The following is a 14,491-nucleotide window of genomic DNA, read 5'->3' on the forward strand; positions in this document are numbered from 1 at the left end:
ACAGCTGTCAGCGCAGTAGGAGGGAGGGGGGACTGGGTGAAAGAAGGTGAAAGAATTAGCCAAAGAACATATATGCATAACCCATAGATATTGACAACAGGGAGCGAAGGTCGACAAAGTTGTGTGTGGAGGTGGGCAAAGGTGTGTGTATGTGGCGGGGGGGCGGGTGTGGGGGGAGGGGAAGAGGGGACATCTGTAATAAAAATAAAGTTGAAAAAAGAAAAAATGGACCCTGGCTAGTGTAGCTCAGTTGGTTGAGCATTATCCTGTGTCCTGAAAGGTTGCTGGTTCAATTCCCGGTCAGGACACATGCCCAGGTTGCTTATAAGGGGCAACTGATGGATGTTTCTCTCTCCCCACCTTCTTCCTCTCTCTCTCTCTCTCTCTCTCTCTCTCTCTCTCTCGAGAGAGAGAGAGAGAGAGAGAGAGAGAGAGAGAGAGAGAGAGAGAGAGCCATATATATATATATATATATATATATATATATATATATATATATATATATATATGGCTCTCTCTAACATAGAAAAGATGGTGGTGTTATTCCCTGAGACAGAGGAACCTTTGGCAGGAGGGAGGGGAGATGTTTGAATGTTTTTAGACCACTTAAGGCATGTGTGTCTAACAGGCATGTGAATATGAGCATCTGAAACTAAAGGGAGAGATGGTAGCTGGAGTCATGGTCTGGCTCTGTCAGCATACAGATCACAGTTTTAGCTGTGCAAGTGTGTGAGCTCTCCCAAAGAAAGCTTACACAGCCAGCCAGTAGGCCCAGGTGAACGCTGAGCACTGAGCATTTCAGCGATGCTGGAAGGAGGGCCTGAGAAGGAGCATGCGAGAGGAAAGTCAGGGAAGTCAGAGGAGACCAGGGGGGTTGGGGACCAAAGGCCGCGGGTCAGGAGATTCCACAAGAAAGGAGAGGGCGGCGGGGCCAGAAGCAGGGAGATGTCTGGGAAAGTGGCCATTGGGTGTACAAGTGGCAGTTATGAATCCTGGTTTGTGAAATGCGTTGTGTGGGCCAGAGGTAAACCGAGGAGTGAGTCTGAGGAAAGGGTAGATGAGGGTTCCTTGATCATTCTTGCAACTTGTCTACGGGGTTGAAATTGCATCAGAATAAAAAGTTCACCAATAACAGAGGGTTTTTTTTTCCAAATGATACCGGTTTGTTGTAACGATTCCAACAATTCTAAAAGGGATAAAGGAGAAAATGAAAATTCTGCCTTTCCTCCATCCGCATCCAGATCCCACTCAGCCGTAACTCAACCGTTGTTCATAGTTCGGGAGTTCATTACTTATTGTTGTTATAAGAACTAGAATCATACTATGCATCCAGTTCTGCAACTTTAAAATATCCCACAGACATTTGCCGGGATAGGCTGTGTATTTTATCAACGCCGCACCATATTCTATCAGGGGGCTTCAAAAAAATGTGTTTTGAAATTTAAAAACATCAAGGAAAGTGTAGGTAATATTAATAAATAGTACACACCCGTGTACCTACTTCCCTTTTAAATAAATGGTAACATTTTGACATACATGTTTCGGATTCTTTTGTAGAAAATAGCCCTAGCTAGTTTGGCTCAGTGGATAGAGTGTCGGCCTGCGGACTGAAGGGTCCCGGGTTCGATTCCGATCAAGGGCACATGCCTGGGTTGCAGGCTCCATGCCTAAGTAGGGAGCGGGCAGGAGGCAGCGGATCAATGATTCCTTCTCATCATTGATGTTTCTATGTCTCTCTCCCTCTTCCTTCCTCTCTGAAATCAATAAAAACATTTAATTAAAGAAAAGAATATAACAGACTTGATTAAATGAGACATGACTGAAAAACCCAAAGTGCCTGAAAATGCAACTTTGACCTCATCACACCCCTGCTTTGGCCCTTTCAGTGGTTCCCATCGCCTGGAGGGTCAGATCCAGCTCCATAGCATGGCGTGCACTCCAGCACCATCTCTGCTCCCATTTCCCTCCCTCACGCTGCCATCGTACGCTGCTTTCAAGCGAGCCTTCTCCTGTGTGAGCCTTCCTGAGGCTCTTCTCTCTGACTACATGAATCTCCATGCCCCTGCCAAACCCCCCACCCCACGCCCCTGCCCGCCTGGAGAACAGTTGGTCATCATCAGGACACAGCTCAAGAGTCACTTGAGCCCTAACCGGTTTGGCTCAGTGGATAGAGCGTCAGCCTGCGGACCCAAGGGTCCCAGGTTTGATTCTGGTCAAGGGCATGTACCTTGGTTTCAGGCACATCCCCAGTAGGGAGTATGCAGGAGGCAACTGATTGATATTTCTCTCATCCATGTTTCTAACTCTCTCTCTCTCTCCCTCTCCCTTCCTCTCTGTAAAAGATCAATAAAATATATATATTTTTTAAAGAGTCACTTGAAGACACAGACAGCAACATGGTGATTGCCAGGGACTGGGGTGGGGGGGGGAAGGGGGGAGGTAGGAGATCATATAGGAGGGTCATTGGTGATGGAAAGAGACGTGCCTTGGGTAGTGAACACACAATACAATACACAGATGATGGTTATAAAGCGTACACTGAAACCTCTGTCATTCACCCATTAAATGCATTTACACGTACTCCAAAACGAGAGCTCCTGGGTGCCTTTCCTGGCCACCCCCACCCCCATGCCCAGGGGGCGGGCCTCGCCACCATGCCGTCTTTGTGACTCCACCACAGTGCTGCTGTCCGGGGCTCTCCTCTGCTGACTGCCGACTGCCGGCCCCTGCACTCCCCAAGTCCCTGGAGGCAAGAATGATGCCTTATTCATCCCTGACTCCAACGTCTGGCACATCCTGCGAATGCTCTTTAAATAGCCTTGTGCTGCCTGAGTCCCTGGTGGCACGGCCAGGGCTAGGAGGCCCCCAACCTGTGTCTGGAGACCTCCAATAGCAAGGGGGCTCAGGACCCCTCGGGGTCTCTGGGGCCACCGTCTGCAAGAGTGTTGCCCCCCTTTCCCCAGGTCCTCACTGAGGACCTCCCCTGCCCTCCCTGGTTCCCCCCCACACACACACGCTGCCCGGGAGTCAGCAGGGAGCACTTCGTGGGGCTCATTACTTACTGCTCAATGGCCGGGCTCCCCTCCCCCAGGAGCCCACAGAGGCGGTTGGAGCCCTGCCCCAGTTCCTGTAAATGGAAAGCAATTTGCTCTCATTCCCAAGATGGATCGCTTCGTTTTAATTGCCTGTCCTTTTGCTGGCACGGCCACCGCCTCGGCTGCCTGCGCTGCCTTTTGCTGCCTCTTGGCAGGACACCCTTCCAGGCCCTGCTCGTCGCCCAGAAGAGGAGCACAGGAGGGAAGCAGGAGGGCGAGCCCTCAGCAGGAGCAGGGCAGTCGGCAGCAGTGAGCCACGCGGGTGAAAGGACCATGAGGGTCCTTTTGAAGCCCAAGCAAAGATCCCAGCCAGGTGGGCAGCCGCGCCCAGCCGGCAGTCCCCTGGGGGCCTTGCTCCAGAGACCAGGTGGCTCATGTGGTGGCAATATCCAGCCCCCAGCCTCCAGGGAGCGCCTCCAACCCGAGCTCCTTTGAGCTGGATCCGGCCAGTGACCTGGGAGAGCGAGGCCGGTAATGAATGTGAACTTGCAGAGCCCAGAATCGGGTCCCCGAACTTTGGTGTGAAATGGGCGGCCTGCAGGGAGGAGCCACTCTGCACCCGTGTTCCTCCTTCGACAGTGATTCCAGGGGGACATGCAGGTGGGCAGCCATGTTTCCTCTCCGTCTCATCTGCAAGAGGGCTCGTTTGGGATCTGTGGGGTGAGCCCAGCTTGCCACCTGCACATGGGAGAGTCCCAGCCCAGTCTCTGGCCTCGGCCCTGAGCGGGCCCCCCTCGCTGTTCCATGCCAAGGCCTGGGCCAGATCCCACACTCCGTCTGAATGGAGAAGAGGGCACGAACACCAGCAGCCCGCCACCAGCAGTTTGGGGGAGACTGGTACCCTTCTTGGGCCCTGGCCTGGCTGCACCGTGAGGCCAGGAGGGAAGTCCTTTGCCAGGGAAGCAGGGGGCGGGCTGAGGGACTCTGGAGGAGCCTGACCTCCCTGACCTCTAGCCACCCAGGAGGCACCGGTGCCTGGGCAGAGGGATGGCTGGGGGACTCGCCCTGCCTGAGGGTTCCTGGGCTCCTAGAGGTTCCATGTGCTTCACACACACGACCTGGGTGGGAGGATGAGGGGACGATGCTCATTCCTCAACAGGTAACTAAGCCTCAAGGACAGGAATTTCCACCTCCCTGCCCAGCCATCTCTGAAGGGTCTGCGGAGTTGAGGGGAACCTGTTTGTAATAACTTAGTAAAACCCCACTGGGTTCTGGGGCCCTCCCTGCCTTCTCTCATCTTCCTCCCTCCTCACCTCACGCAGCCTGAGGCCTGCCTCACACCCCTGCCTCCTGGGACCACCCACCTGCAAAGTCAGGCCTCTCTCCTCGCCCCTGCTCTGCTCCACTGCAGGGGGATGGGCCACAGAGCCCGCTGGGAGCCAGGACGCCGAGGAAGCTGTGTGAGGACAGCCAAGACCCACACCGCTGCCGCTGGCAGGACCAAGCCCACGGGAGGGGAGGCCCAGGCTTCCTGGGAAGGCCATCTCTGAGCAAAGGAAGGAGACCCACTCAACAACCATTTTCCTGTTGTTGTTCATCTTCACCTGAGAATATTTTCCCATTCATTTTAAGAGAGAGTGAGGAGGGTGGGGATGAGACAGAGAGAGACACATCAATGGGGAAAAAAAACACACATCAATTGGTTGCCTCCCACACACGCCCCTGACAGGGGCTGGGGATGGAGCCTACTGTACAAGCCTGTGACCGGAATCAAACCTGGGACCCACTCTATCCAATGAGCCGAACCGGCTAGAGCTCAACAACTATTTTTTGCATATACACTGTGTGCCAGGAGCTAGCTGTCCCAGGCACAATTGTGTGCAAGACAGGCAGTCCCTGCCTCCTGGAGCTCACCAGGAAGGGTCAGCATTGGCCAGGCCTGCCAGTCGGCTCCTGAGCCACCACCGAGGAGGAGCTGAGCCTCAAGAGGAAGCGTGAGTGAGGAGTGAGCCTGGACAAGGCCCAGGGCCCCCGCCCCCAGTCACGCTATGACTCCAGCCCAGCCATCTTCCCAGAGGACCTACCAAGAGCAAGGATCCCTGTGCTGAGTCCCCTTCCACCTCCCCATGCCCCTCTCCTCCTGTCTCCTTCCTCCAGGCCCGTCCCAGTGGGTGTGGCTGACTGTCTGCTCCATTCCTGACCTTAAGTCTTGAGTCAGTGCCTGCCAGGAGGTTCTGACAACCTGGGGTCTTGATGCCCCTGGGGACAGACGCTCTTGGGAATGCTGAGCCGAGTTCCAACAGCCCAGAGAGGGGAAACGCCAACAGGGAGAGGCTGTGGGGGGAGAGGGAGGGAGCTGACCTTCGACTGCAACTGCTGGGGTTAAACTATGATTTCATGTGTGTGCAAGCTTCAAGCAGAGAGCATGATGTACCTATTAATCTTCTCCCCTTCCTTCTCCCCTGGGCCCCACGGGACGATACCTCCTACTTAAATGCCTTATTAATCATTTACAACATCGCCGATAGGAGTAAGCTTCACAAAGTCAGACTGGAGAACCTTGCTTCACTTTCCCGGCTCTCCATCAGAGAGCTGCACATCTCACCGCGAGCTGGGAAAGGAGAGGGCTCTGTCCCCGGGGTCCTCTCACCCCCACTTAGGCTTTGCGTTCAGGTTACCTCACCCCTTGGCTGCCCTGAGGGTCTCCATGAGTGTCCCAGGTGCCCTGAGCATGGCTGAGATAGGGGTGAACAAGGGATGAACAGCTCCAAGGGCCTCGTCCTCCCCCACCCCCACCCCCACCTCTTGGCAGGCATCGGCAAGAGGCCAATGCCTCCCCCCTCTCCCTGTGCCTGTCTGGGTCCTGGAGCCTGCTCTCAGGACCAGGCCTCCTCTCCCAGCCCTTCTCTCTCTCCATTTCCTGCTGCTGGGCCTCTCCCTCGTGAATTCTTAGCACCCGCTTCAGTAGGCACTGATTTGGAGGAAGCCTTTATGCGTTGCCATCGATTGCGAAAATAACAACCGTGAGCTGAAGCTTGAATGTGATAAAACAATAGCTCCGGCTCACAGAATGCCAGCCTCCCAGAGGAATTCCGAAGGCTTAGCAAGTTCTTTTTCCCACAGGCAACTGCTGCCCTGATCCTGGGGAAAGAAAGGCAGAGCGGAGTTAATGTTTGTGTAGGGGATGGGCAGGTACTGGGGAGGGCAGGAAGGAGGACTTAGCACTCCAACATCAGCAAATGCATCTCCTCCTTTGGAGATACCCACATCAGCCCAGCTGAGCCCGGAGTGAGGAGCAGCAGACACAGGGATTGGCTCAGCGCCCAAAGCCACAGGTGCGGAGCCTGCCCTGCGCCTCCAGATGTCAGTGGCCTCCTCCTGCCTCTGTCACCTCCCCGCTCCCCACTGCTCCCAGCCCCCTTCTGAGCCTGACTGTTAAAAGCCTGAGGGTGGCCCTAGCTGGTATGGCTCAGTGGATAGAGTATGGTCTATGGACTGAAGGGACCCTGGTACGATTCCGATCAAGGGCACATGCCTGGGTTGCAGGCTTGATCCCCAGTAGGGTGCGTACAGGAGGCAGCCCATCAATGATTCTCACTCATCATTGATGTTTCTATCCTTCTCTCCCTCTCCCTTCCTCTCTGACATCAATAAAAATATATATATTAAAAATCCTAACTTATAAAGAGGGAATATGCTAATTGACCCTCACGCCATCACAAAGATGGTGGCACCCACACCCAATAAGGAAGGAATATGCTAATTGACTGCCCCGCCCTCAAAGATGGTGGCGTCCACAGTCACAAGATGGTGGTGCCCAGTCTCTTCAGCCCTGCCGGGGCTACAAGCATATGGCAAGGCTGGGCCCGCTCCAAAGCAGGCCTGGCTGTTCCACATGCCTGCTTCCAGAATCCCCCAGTCCCCTCAGCCCCCCAGCTGCCCAGGGTCGGCCCAAGGTGCAGGCAAGCCTTGGATGGCAGCTGCCCAGCTACCCAGGGTCACCTGAGGCTCAGGTAACCAGGGTCAGCCAAGGCTTGCACATCTGGCAGTGGCAGCTTCAGAGGTGTGATGGGGGCGTCGCCTCCCCCTGATCACCAGGTTGCCTCCCGCCCTTGAGGGTTCCTGGACTGTGAGAGGGGGCAGGCAGGGCTGAGGGGACCCTGCCCCTCCAGTGCATTAATTTTCATGCACCAGGCCTCTAGTAAATAACTAAAAGCCTGAGGGTGTCCCTCTCAGAAACTGGAGACTGGGTGCCCAAGGACACCTTGGTCCCCTTCCTAACAGACCTGCTTGCCCTAGCCAGTCAACTCTTCCCGCTTCTCCTGGGAGAGTGGCCATCCCTCTTTCTGGGCAGCCCTGCTGGCAATAGCTGGCCCTGCTGCTCTGAGCCGCCAACTTGCTTTATTGCCCGGCTCCTGGTCCCAACAGGAAGTGCTGTGTCTGTCCCTGGGCTCCCCTGCTCCCCACCCATCACCCTTGCAAGCCCTTCCACACCCTCCCCTGCCGGCCACTCAGCCTCACTCCCACTCCTCCTCTGGCTGGATGCCTGCATCTCCCTGCCCGCTGTTGGAACCCTGCTCCCACTCAGACCAGTGGCTCTCTCTTCCTGTGTGTGCAGCCCTCGGTCTGACCTGTCTCCCCGTCCTAGACTGAATTACTCACTAGGAGGCCCGAGCTTGCAAACTGACTGCATAAAACCAGCGAGGGCTTGCTGAGCTGTTTCAGGAGCACATATGGATGCTCTGAGCTACTTTTCCAACTTGCTAAAATCATGACAGATAGGAAAGGGGAGCCATGCCGAGGACTGGAGACAAAGGGGCTCTGTATTTGAACCTGGAGTTTGGACAACCCACCCCCCAACGCCACCCTAGGGATTCGGGCCACTATCCTGTCTCCAGGGTTCCTCTAGCCCCTCTTTTCCGTTCCTGCCCCATAGCCACCTCTGGAAAGTCGTCTCTGATGAAACCTGCTTTGTTCTAACTGGCTCTGCTCCTCTGCTCACAGGAGGAAGATTTCCTCTCTGTGTATTGCTTGTTTTCCATGCTTGCAGCAGGTCTGAATCAGCTCTGCTCCCCAGGCCATGGGCCTCCTGGTCCCCCAACCAGTGCCCCCTCCCTCCAGGGCCCCGCAATCCTGTCCCGGCAGCGGGTGCAGGACAGGGAGCCCAGTGTCTGGACAACGCGGCCTTTGAGACCTCTGCTGCTGGTCCGCAGAGGACTCTGGTGGAGACTGGGACACCCGGGAAATACAGGAGGAACAATGACATAATCCTGGAGCCTCTTGGGTTCCAAGAGTTAAGAGCTTTTCCCAGAAACATCTGCCTAATTACAGAGTGGACTCCGTCTGGTTTCTGAGGTAAGAGACGCGTCTCACTCATTTCCCTGGACTCCCTGCGGAGAGCCCTTCTGCGCCATGGAACAGAGGCACACGGGACAGCGGCACAGAGGACAGCGGCACACGGGACAGCGGCACACGGAACAGAGGCACACGGGACAGCGGCACAGGGGACAGCGGCACACGGGACAGCGGCACAGGGGACAGCGGCACACGGGACAGCGGCACAGGGGACAGCGGCACACGGGACAGAGGAACACGGGACAGCGGCACACGGGACAGCGGCACACGGGACAGAGGAACACGGGACAGAGGCACACGGGACAGCGGCACACGGGACAGAGGAACACGGGACAGCGGCACACGGGACAGCGGCACAGGGGACAGAGGAACACGGAACAGAGGCACACGGGACAGAGGCACACGGGACAGCGGCACACGGGACAGCGGCACACGGGACAGCGGCACAGGGGACAGAGGCACAGGGGACAGAGGCACAGGGGACAGCGGCACAGGGGACAGAGGCACAGGGGACAGAGGCACACGGAACAGAGGCACACGGGACAGCGGCACACGGGACAGCGGCACACGGGACAGCGGCACAGGGGACAGCGGCACACGGGACAGCAGCACAGGGGACAGAGGCACACGGAACAGAGGCACATGGAACAGAGGCACACGGAACAGAGACAGTGCGGCAAGGGCAGTCAAACTGATGCTCTGGGAAAGGGGGAGGGGTGTCAAAAGGAGACTGGAAGAGAGCAAGAGAGGAGGAAAGGGGGAGGTGACATGGAAGATAATGGAAAGAAGGGGAGTTCAGGGAGGGAGATAAAAGGTAAGAAGAAGAGAACAGAAAGGAGACAGATAAAGACTGGTCAAAAAAACACTGGTCAAAAAAACACTGGTCAAAAAACAATGGAGCTATGACCACATCAGAAAGTAATGACTCAGAAACACAGGCTGAGACAAGGACACTGTAAGGACTTGCCCATCAGAAGCTTCAAAAAATGTCCTCAGGATGGGACTGTCCCCGAGGGGGCTGGGAGCTTCGGTGACTTTCTGTTCCTTAACTTGTTTCAACTTGTAAGGCCCCCGAGGAAGCAGACACTGCTATGGATGCCTTGTTACAGACCAGGAGGGGCAAAATGACAGGCCACCCGGCTGACCCCAGCAGGGCTAAGGTACAAATCCAGAGCTGACTCTAAGGCTTGTGCTCTTTGTGCTCTTTCTGTCGGCTTCCCCGCTGCTCCCCAGCCCGGAGAGCACCCTGGTCTGTCCCGCATCTCACCACGCACAGACTCGGTGCCTCTGGGTGCCAGCACCGTCCAGGTCGGTCGAGGACTCTGCCCCACCGAGTTCACAGCCTGGCCGAGGTGGCTAAGTTCCTCTAAGGTCTCCCGGCTTGGTCTGGACTCTCCAAGCCAACAGGATCCCCCTAACATGGAAATAATTGCCCCTTTGCTCCAAGGTCATGCTCAAGTGGCCAGCAGGAATGGGAGGCGTGTCAGCCTCTTTCTTGGTCACCTGTTCTAGATCTGTCAACTCCCGGACAGGAGCTTTTTCTCATGGAAATTCTTGTCCCCAGTTCTTCCTAAGCAGTTGTCTTGGGAGGATGGAATAAAGGAGGACAAATTGATGGGGGTGGGGAGTAGGAGGGATAGGAGTGACGGGAACAGAAAAGAGGAATCTGAGTGGTGACTGAGCAACAGCTCCAGGGGCCGCTGCCCAGAGCCCGGAGCCCAGCTCCTCCCTCCTAGGAGTCAGGACTCAGAAGAACGGGAGAGCGGGAACTTACCTGTCCGAGGTGGGAAAAGGCAGGGAGCAGGACAAGGCTCAGGCTGTGTTGGGAATTCCCTCCTTAGAGTTTTAGACTTAGACTGGATTCCATAGATTACTGACGTGTTATGTGGAGACTGGGGGAAGGATTCAATGAGATCTCAAGCTCACCCAACAAAAATGCACCGCGAGTGACTGAGACACACAGAAAGGTCAAGATCCTGAGCATGAGCAGCCCTTCTTAGTCCTAGAATGCCACTGAGCACCTGCTCCCTCCCCCACTGACTCCTCCTCCTCCTTCCCCAGGGGGCCACTGACTCCTCCTCCTCCTTCCCCAGGGGGCCACTGACTCCTCCTCCTCCTTCCCCAGGGGGCCACTGACTCCTCCTCCTCCTCCCCCAGGGGGCCACTGACTCCTCCCCTCCCCCAGGGGCCACTCGTCCCTCTGGTATTTACCACCCTCAGGGGGATTCCCCACCCAGAATTCCTGGTTGCCTGAGGGGAGTGGGCCAAAGAGGTCCTTTGGCCAGCCTTTCACATCAGGACTCCATTCTGGCTGTGTGCATAGGGCTCCCTCCTGTTCTCTCTCTTTCTCTCTCTCTCCCTTCCCAGATGGCTGAGCAGACAATCGATATTTATGTGAATCCACCAGGCCTGCTGGGCAGGGAGGCCCAGCCAACAGGCAGAGTGGCCATCCCAGTGCCAGCAGGTTTTATCTCAGACACAAAGCAGTTGAGTCAGGTGCCTGGGGGCTCAGGCCAGGCTGAAGTCGGTGTGAGCCAGGGGAGGGCCAGGCCTGTAAGTCCAGTGAGTCAGGTCTGAGCTCAGGCGGCATCTGCCAGAGGTTACAGCTCCTGCGTACTCCGGTGCTTGGCAGGGTGAACCTTAGTGCGGGGAGAACACTAAGCAGTTTCTTCCCTGCCCCGTGCAGCGCAGCCCCGCAGCTGCTTGGCGGAGGGGGTTTGGGAGAGGGACCCAGGTCACCCAAGGCCCCAGTGTGCCCTCCAGCAGTCCTCTGCTCCCAGCGCACTGCCTGGCACTGTCCGGCATCCCACTGGGGTCACCCTGTCCTCTCAACGTGGTCTCTCACTCTGGCCTCCCTGGCCAGGCTCCACCCCCTCAGGAAGCCTTTCTTGGTTAGGCCTACCTGGCCCTGGGCACTCCGCCTTCAGTGCGGGCACCATCAGCGGGCACAGTGAACACACGGCCTCCTGGGCTAGGACCGCTCTTCCCGCCACACTCCGCTTCCAGAGAGCAGAGACCAGGCCTGTTCCTCCCCGGCGTCTTTCACCATTTCCACATGGCTCCTGAGTGTCTGTTGAATGATCTCTGTCCCACATCGGCCTGAGGGCTGCTCAAGGAGGAGGCCACCCACGTCCTATCTTTTCTTGGACTCCCCACCAGGACCAGTAAAGGATCATCCATGCCTGATTGCTCAGTGAGTGGGGAAAGTCCCAGAGATCTCTCTCCAGAGAGCCCCTGGCTGCTCCTCCGGCCACCCACTGCTCAACCCCCCGCCCCCCCCCCTGCTCCAGGGGCTCCCCACCCACCCAGGAGCAGCAGCGATAGTTTCATCAGGCACCTCTGAGCCGCTGGCCGAACCCGCTGTGGTTTGATGGCCTAAGGCGAGAGTCTGTCTACCCATCGCCAGTCTCCACAGAGTTGGTATCCAAACCGTCCTGAGATACCACCAGCAGCCACACGCAGCTTTCCTGCTTCCATGCTAACACCAGGCTTCTACCAGACGTTTTCTCTCCACAGGTGCGTCTCCATGCTGCAGGTGAGGAAACAGGCTGAGAGAGATGGAGTGAGCTCATAGCTTGGACTCCAGCCTCCCAGGTGGCCCCACACCCCTCTGTGCCTCTCTCGTCCTCGGTACAGGCTCCCACAAAGCTCAGCTTTCAGGAAAGGCAGTGCTGCCCCTGAGCATCGAGAAATGTCTTTGAGGACAGCTGAACACTCCTCGCAAGAAAGAAAGCTGAAGGGCCTTAAGGTCTGTGCAGCCTGGGGTTGCCCCAGGTCCCGGACAGCAGGGATCTTGTGTTGGGCCCGGCAGCTCCCGATGGACCAGCGCTGCCCAGTCCGGAGGCGCTGCTGCTGAGCCAGCCGTCAGTCGCAGGCGCTCCTTGCAGCCTCCCACCCATCGGCACCCAGAGCACCCAGCTCTCCTGGTCTCCCAGGGCCCACGTGGTTCCAGCCACCACATTGTGAGCACTTAGCACAGACAGGCCTTCTGCTAGGCCCGCGTGTCTTCCCACTGAGAGCCCAGGAGGAAGGGGAATCTCTATTTACATATGAGTCAACTGAGACTCAACAGTGTTACGTAACTTGTCCAAAGATTTGTAGCTAATAAGTGCCAGCACGTATACTGAAATCCACGTCTTTCTAGTGCCATTACCAGCCGTCTCTCCGCTATACCGCTTACTGCAACCGTTACCTCCGCCTTCCACCTCACCTACCAGAACCTTTTATTGCTTACTTGTAGCCCTGTGCACAAATTCACATGCCAGTAGCTCGCTGCTGCTCTCCAGTAGCTCTCTGCCCACTGCCCCGCCCTCCTGTACCTCCTCCCTCCCCCCCCTCAACGGTTGCTGTCCTGCCCCCTCCTGTAGCTCTTCTATCCGCTTGTAGCTGTCCCCACCCTCCTGCCGATCCGTGATCTGGTCATTACGTGGTCGGTCATTATGCTTCTGGTGTAATGACCATTTGCATATTACATTTTTGTTTATAGGATTTTTTAAAAATATATTTTATTGGGTTTTTTTTACAGAGAGGAAGAGAGAGGGATAGAGAGTTAGAAACATCAATGAGGGAGAACATCAACCAGCTGCCTCTTGCACACCCCCTACTGGGGATTTGCCCGCAACCAAGAGTACATGCCCTTGACTGGAATCGAACCTGGGACCTTTCAGTCCGCAGGCCGAAGCTCTAGCCACTGAGCCAAACAGGTTTCAGCTGTTTATAGGATTTTTAATCCTTACCCGAGGATGTGTCCTTCATTGATTCTAGAGAAAGATAGGAAGGGAGAGGGAGGGGAAGAGAGAGAAACATCGATTGGTTGCCTCCCTCACTTGCCCCAACTGGGGATGGAACCCACAACCTGGGTATGTGCCCTGACTGCAGATCGAAACTATGACCCTTCAGTGCACAAGATGATACTCTGACCCCTGAGCCACACCGGCCAGGGCCAGAACATTTATTTTTTTTTATTTCATTTTTTTCTATAGGTCAAATATTCCACACACAAAAAAAGTCCAGCACCCATATGTTACCAAAGAGCATGCCATGAAGTTTTCCTCCACATTTGATCACCAAAATGCAGTCCCTCTTCCCAGAAGCAATCCACATGGTCTGTTTCCCGTAGCCCCTTCCATATACACAGTCTGCAAGAGAGGTCATTGTATTTAAATGTTCTTTCTCCCACCCTTTTAAAGCAAATGACGGGATATTATTATTATGCACATTGTTCTGTGCTTGCTTTTTTTTTAATTTTTATTTTTTTTTGCTAAACAGTGTGTTCTGGGAACGATTCCATATCCACACACTCAATGCGAGCTATTTCTCTTGAGGGCTCCGCCATCCCATGGTCTACAAGTCCCTCTAACAGGCCCCTGTGGTGAGCTTTTACATCGCTTCCAATCCCGTGCCATGAAAAAGGTCACAGTGAGAAACTGTATATCACGGCCCTGTGCCCATGTGCAAGGACATCTGTAGGTCAATTAGACATGGAGTTGCTGAGTAAGGAGGCTCTGAAATGGAACATTCCGGGGAGAAGAAGGGGGTAGCAGAGCAGAATGGAGAAGGGCAGCCGGGTACCTCTCACCCTGGCTTTGTCACTTACCAGCTGTGTGACCCCCAACAAGATGTGTAAGCTCACCAATCCTTGGTTTCCTAGGCTGTTAAAGTATTTGCCTCCTTGCCCTGGCCAGTGACACTAGCTCAGTATCATTCCGTCCACCTAAATGTCACAGGTTTGATCCAGTTCAGGGCACATACCTAGGTTGCAGGTTCCATCCCCAGTTGGGGCTCATACAGGAAGGCAATTTATCATTCTCTCTCTCTCTCTCTCTCTCTCTCTCTCTCTCTCTCTCTCTCTCTCTCTTCCTAAAATCTATTAGCATGTCCTCTGGTGAGGATGTTTTTTAAGTATTTGCCTCCTTGTGGGGTAGCTGTGAGGGTTCAAGTAAAAGAGGTCATGTAGATAGAATGTCCGGCCAAAGCCAGCTCATGGAGGTATTGATGAGTTGGAGGTATTGATGAGTTGGAGGTATTGATGAGTTGGAGGTATTGATGAGGTGGAGGCATGATCATTTCCCCATTCCCCATTTCCCCCTTCCCCCGCAGCC

At 55.4% G+C, this 14,491-nt stretch overlaps 1 protein-coding gene across 1 annotated transcript; it reads right to left on the bottom strand.

Moving 5' to 3' along the window:
• Window positions 1-8,408: 8,408 nt before the first annotated feature.
• Window positions 8,409-12,828, bottom strand: LOC123652571 (repetitive proline-rich cell wall protein 1-like). The gene is made up of 2 exons (XM_045583411.1): window positions 12,817-12,828; window positions 8,409-9,089 (listed from the first exon to the last, which is right to left on the bottom strand). The coding sequence occupies exons 1-2, from the start codon at window positions 12,826-12,828 to the stop codon at window positions 8,409-8,411; spliced, it is 693 nt and encodes a 230-aa protein (XP_045439367.1).
• Between the last annotated feature and the right edge of the window lie 1,663 nt (window positions 12,829-14,491).

This window comes from Pipistrellus kuhlii, unplaced genomic scaffold, assembly GCF_014108245.1.
Source record: "Pipistrellus kuhlii isolate mPipKuh1 unplaced genomic scaffold, mPipKuh1.p scaffold_m20_p_18, whole genome shotgun sequence".
NCBI classification, from domain to species: Eukaryota; Metazoa; Chordata; class Mammalia; order Chiroptera; family Vespertilionidae; genus Pipistrellus; species Pipistrellus kuhlii.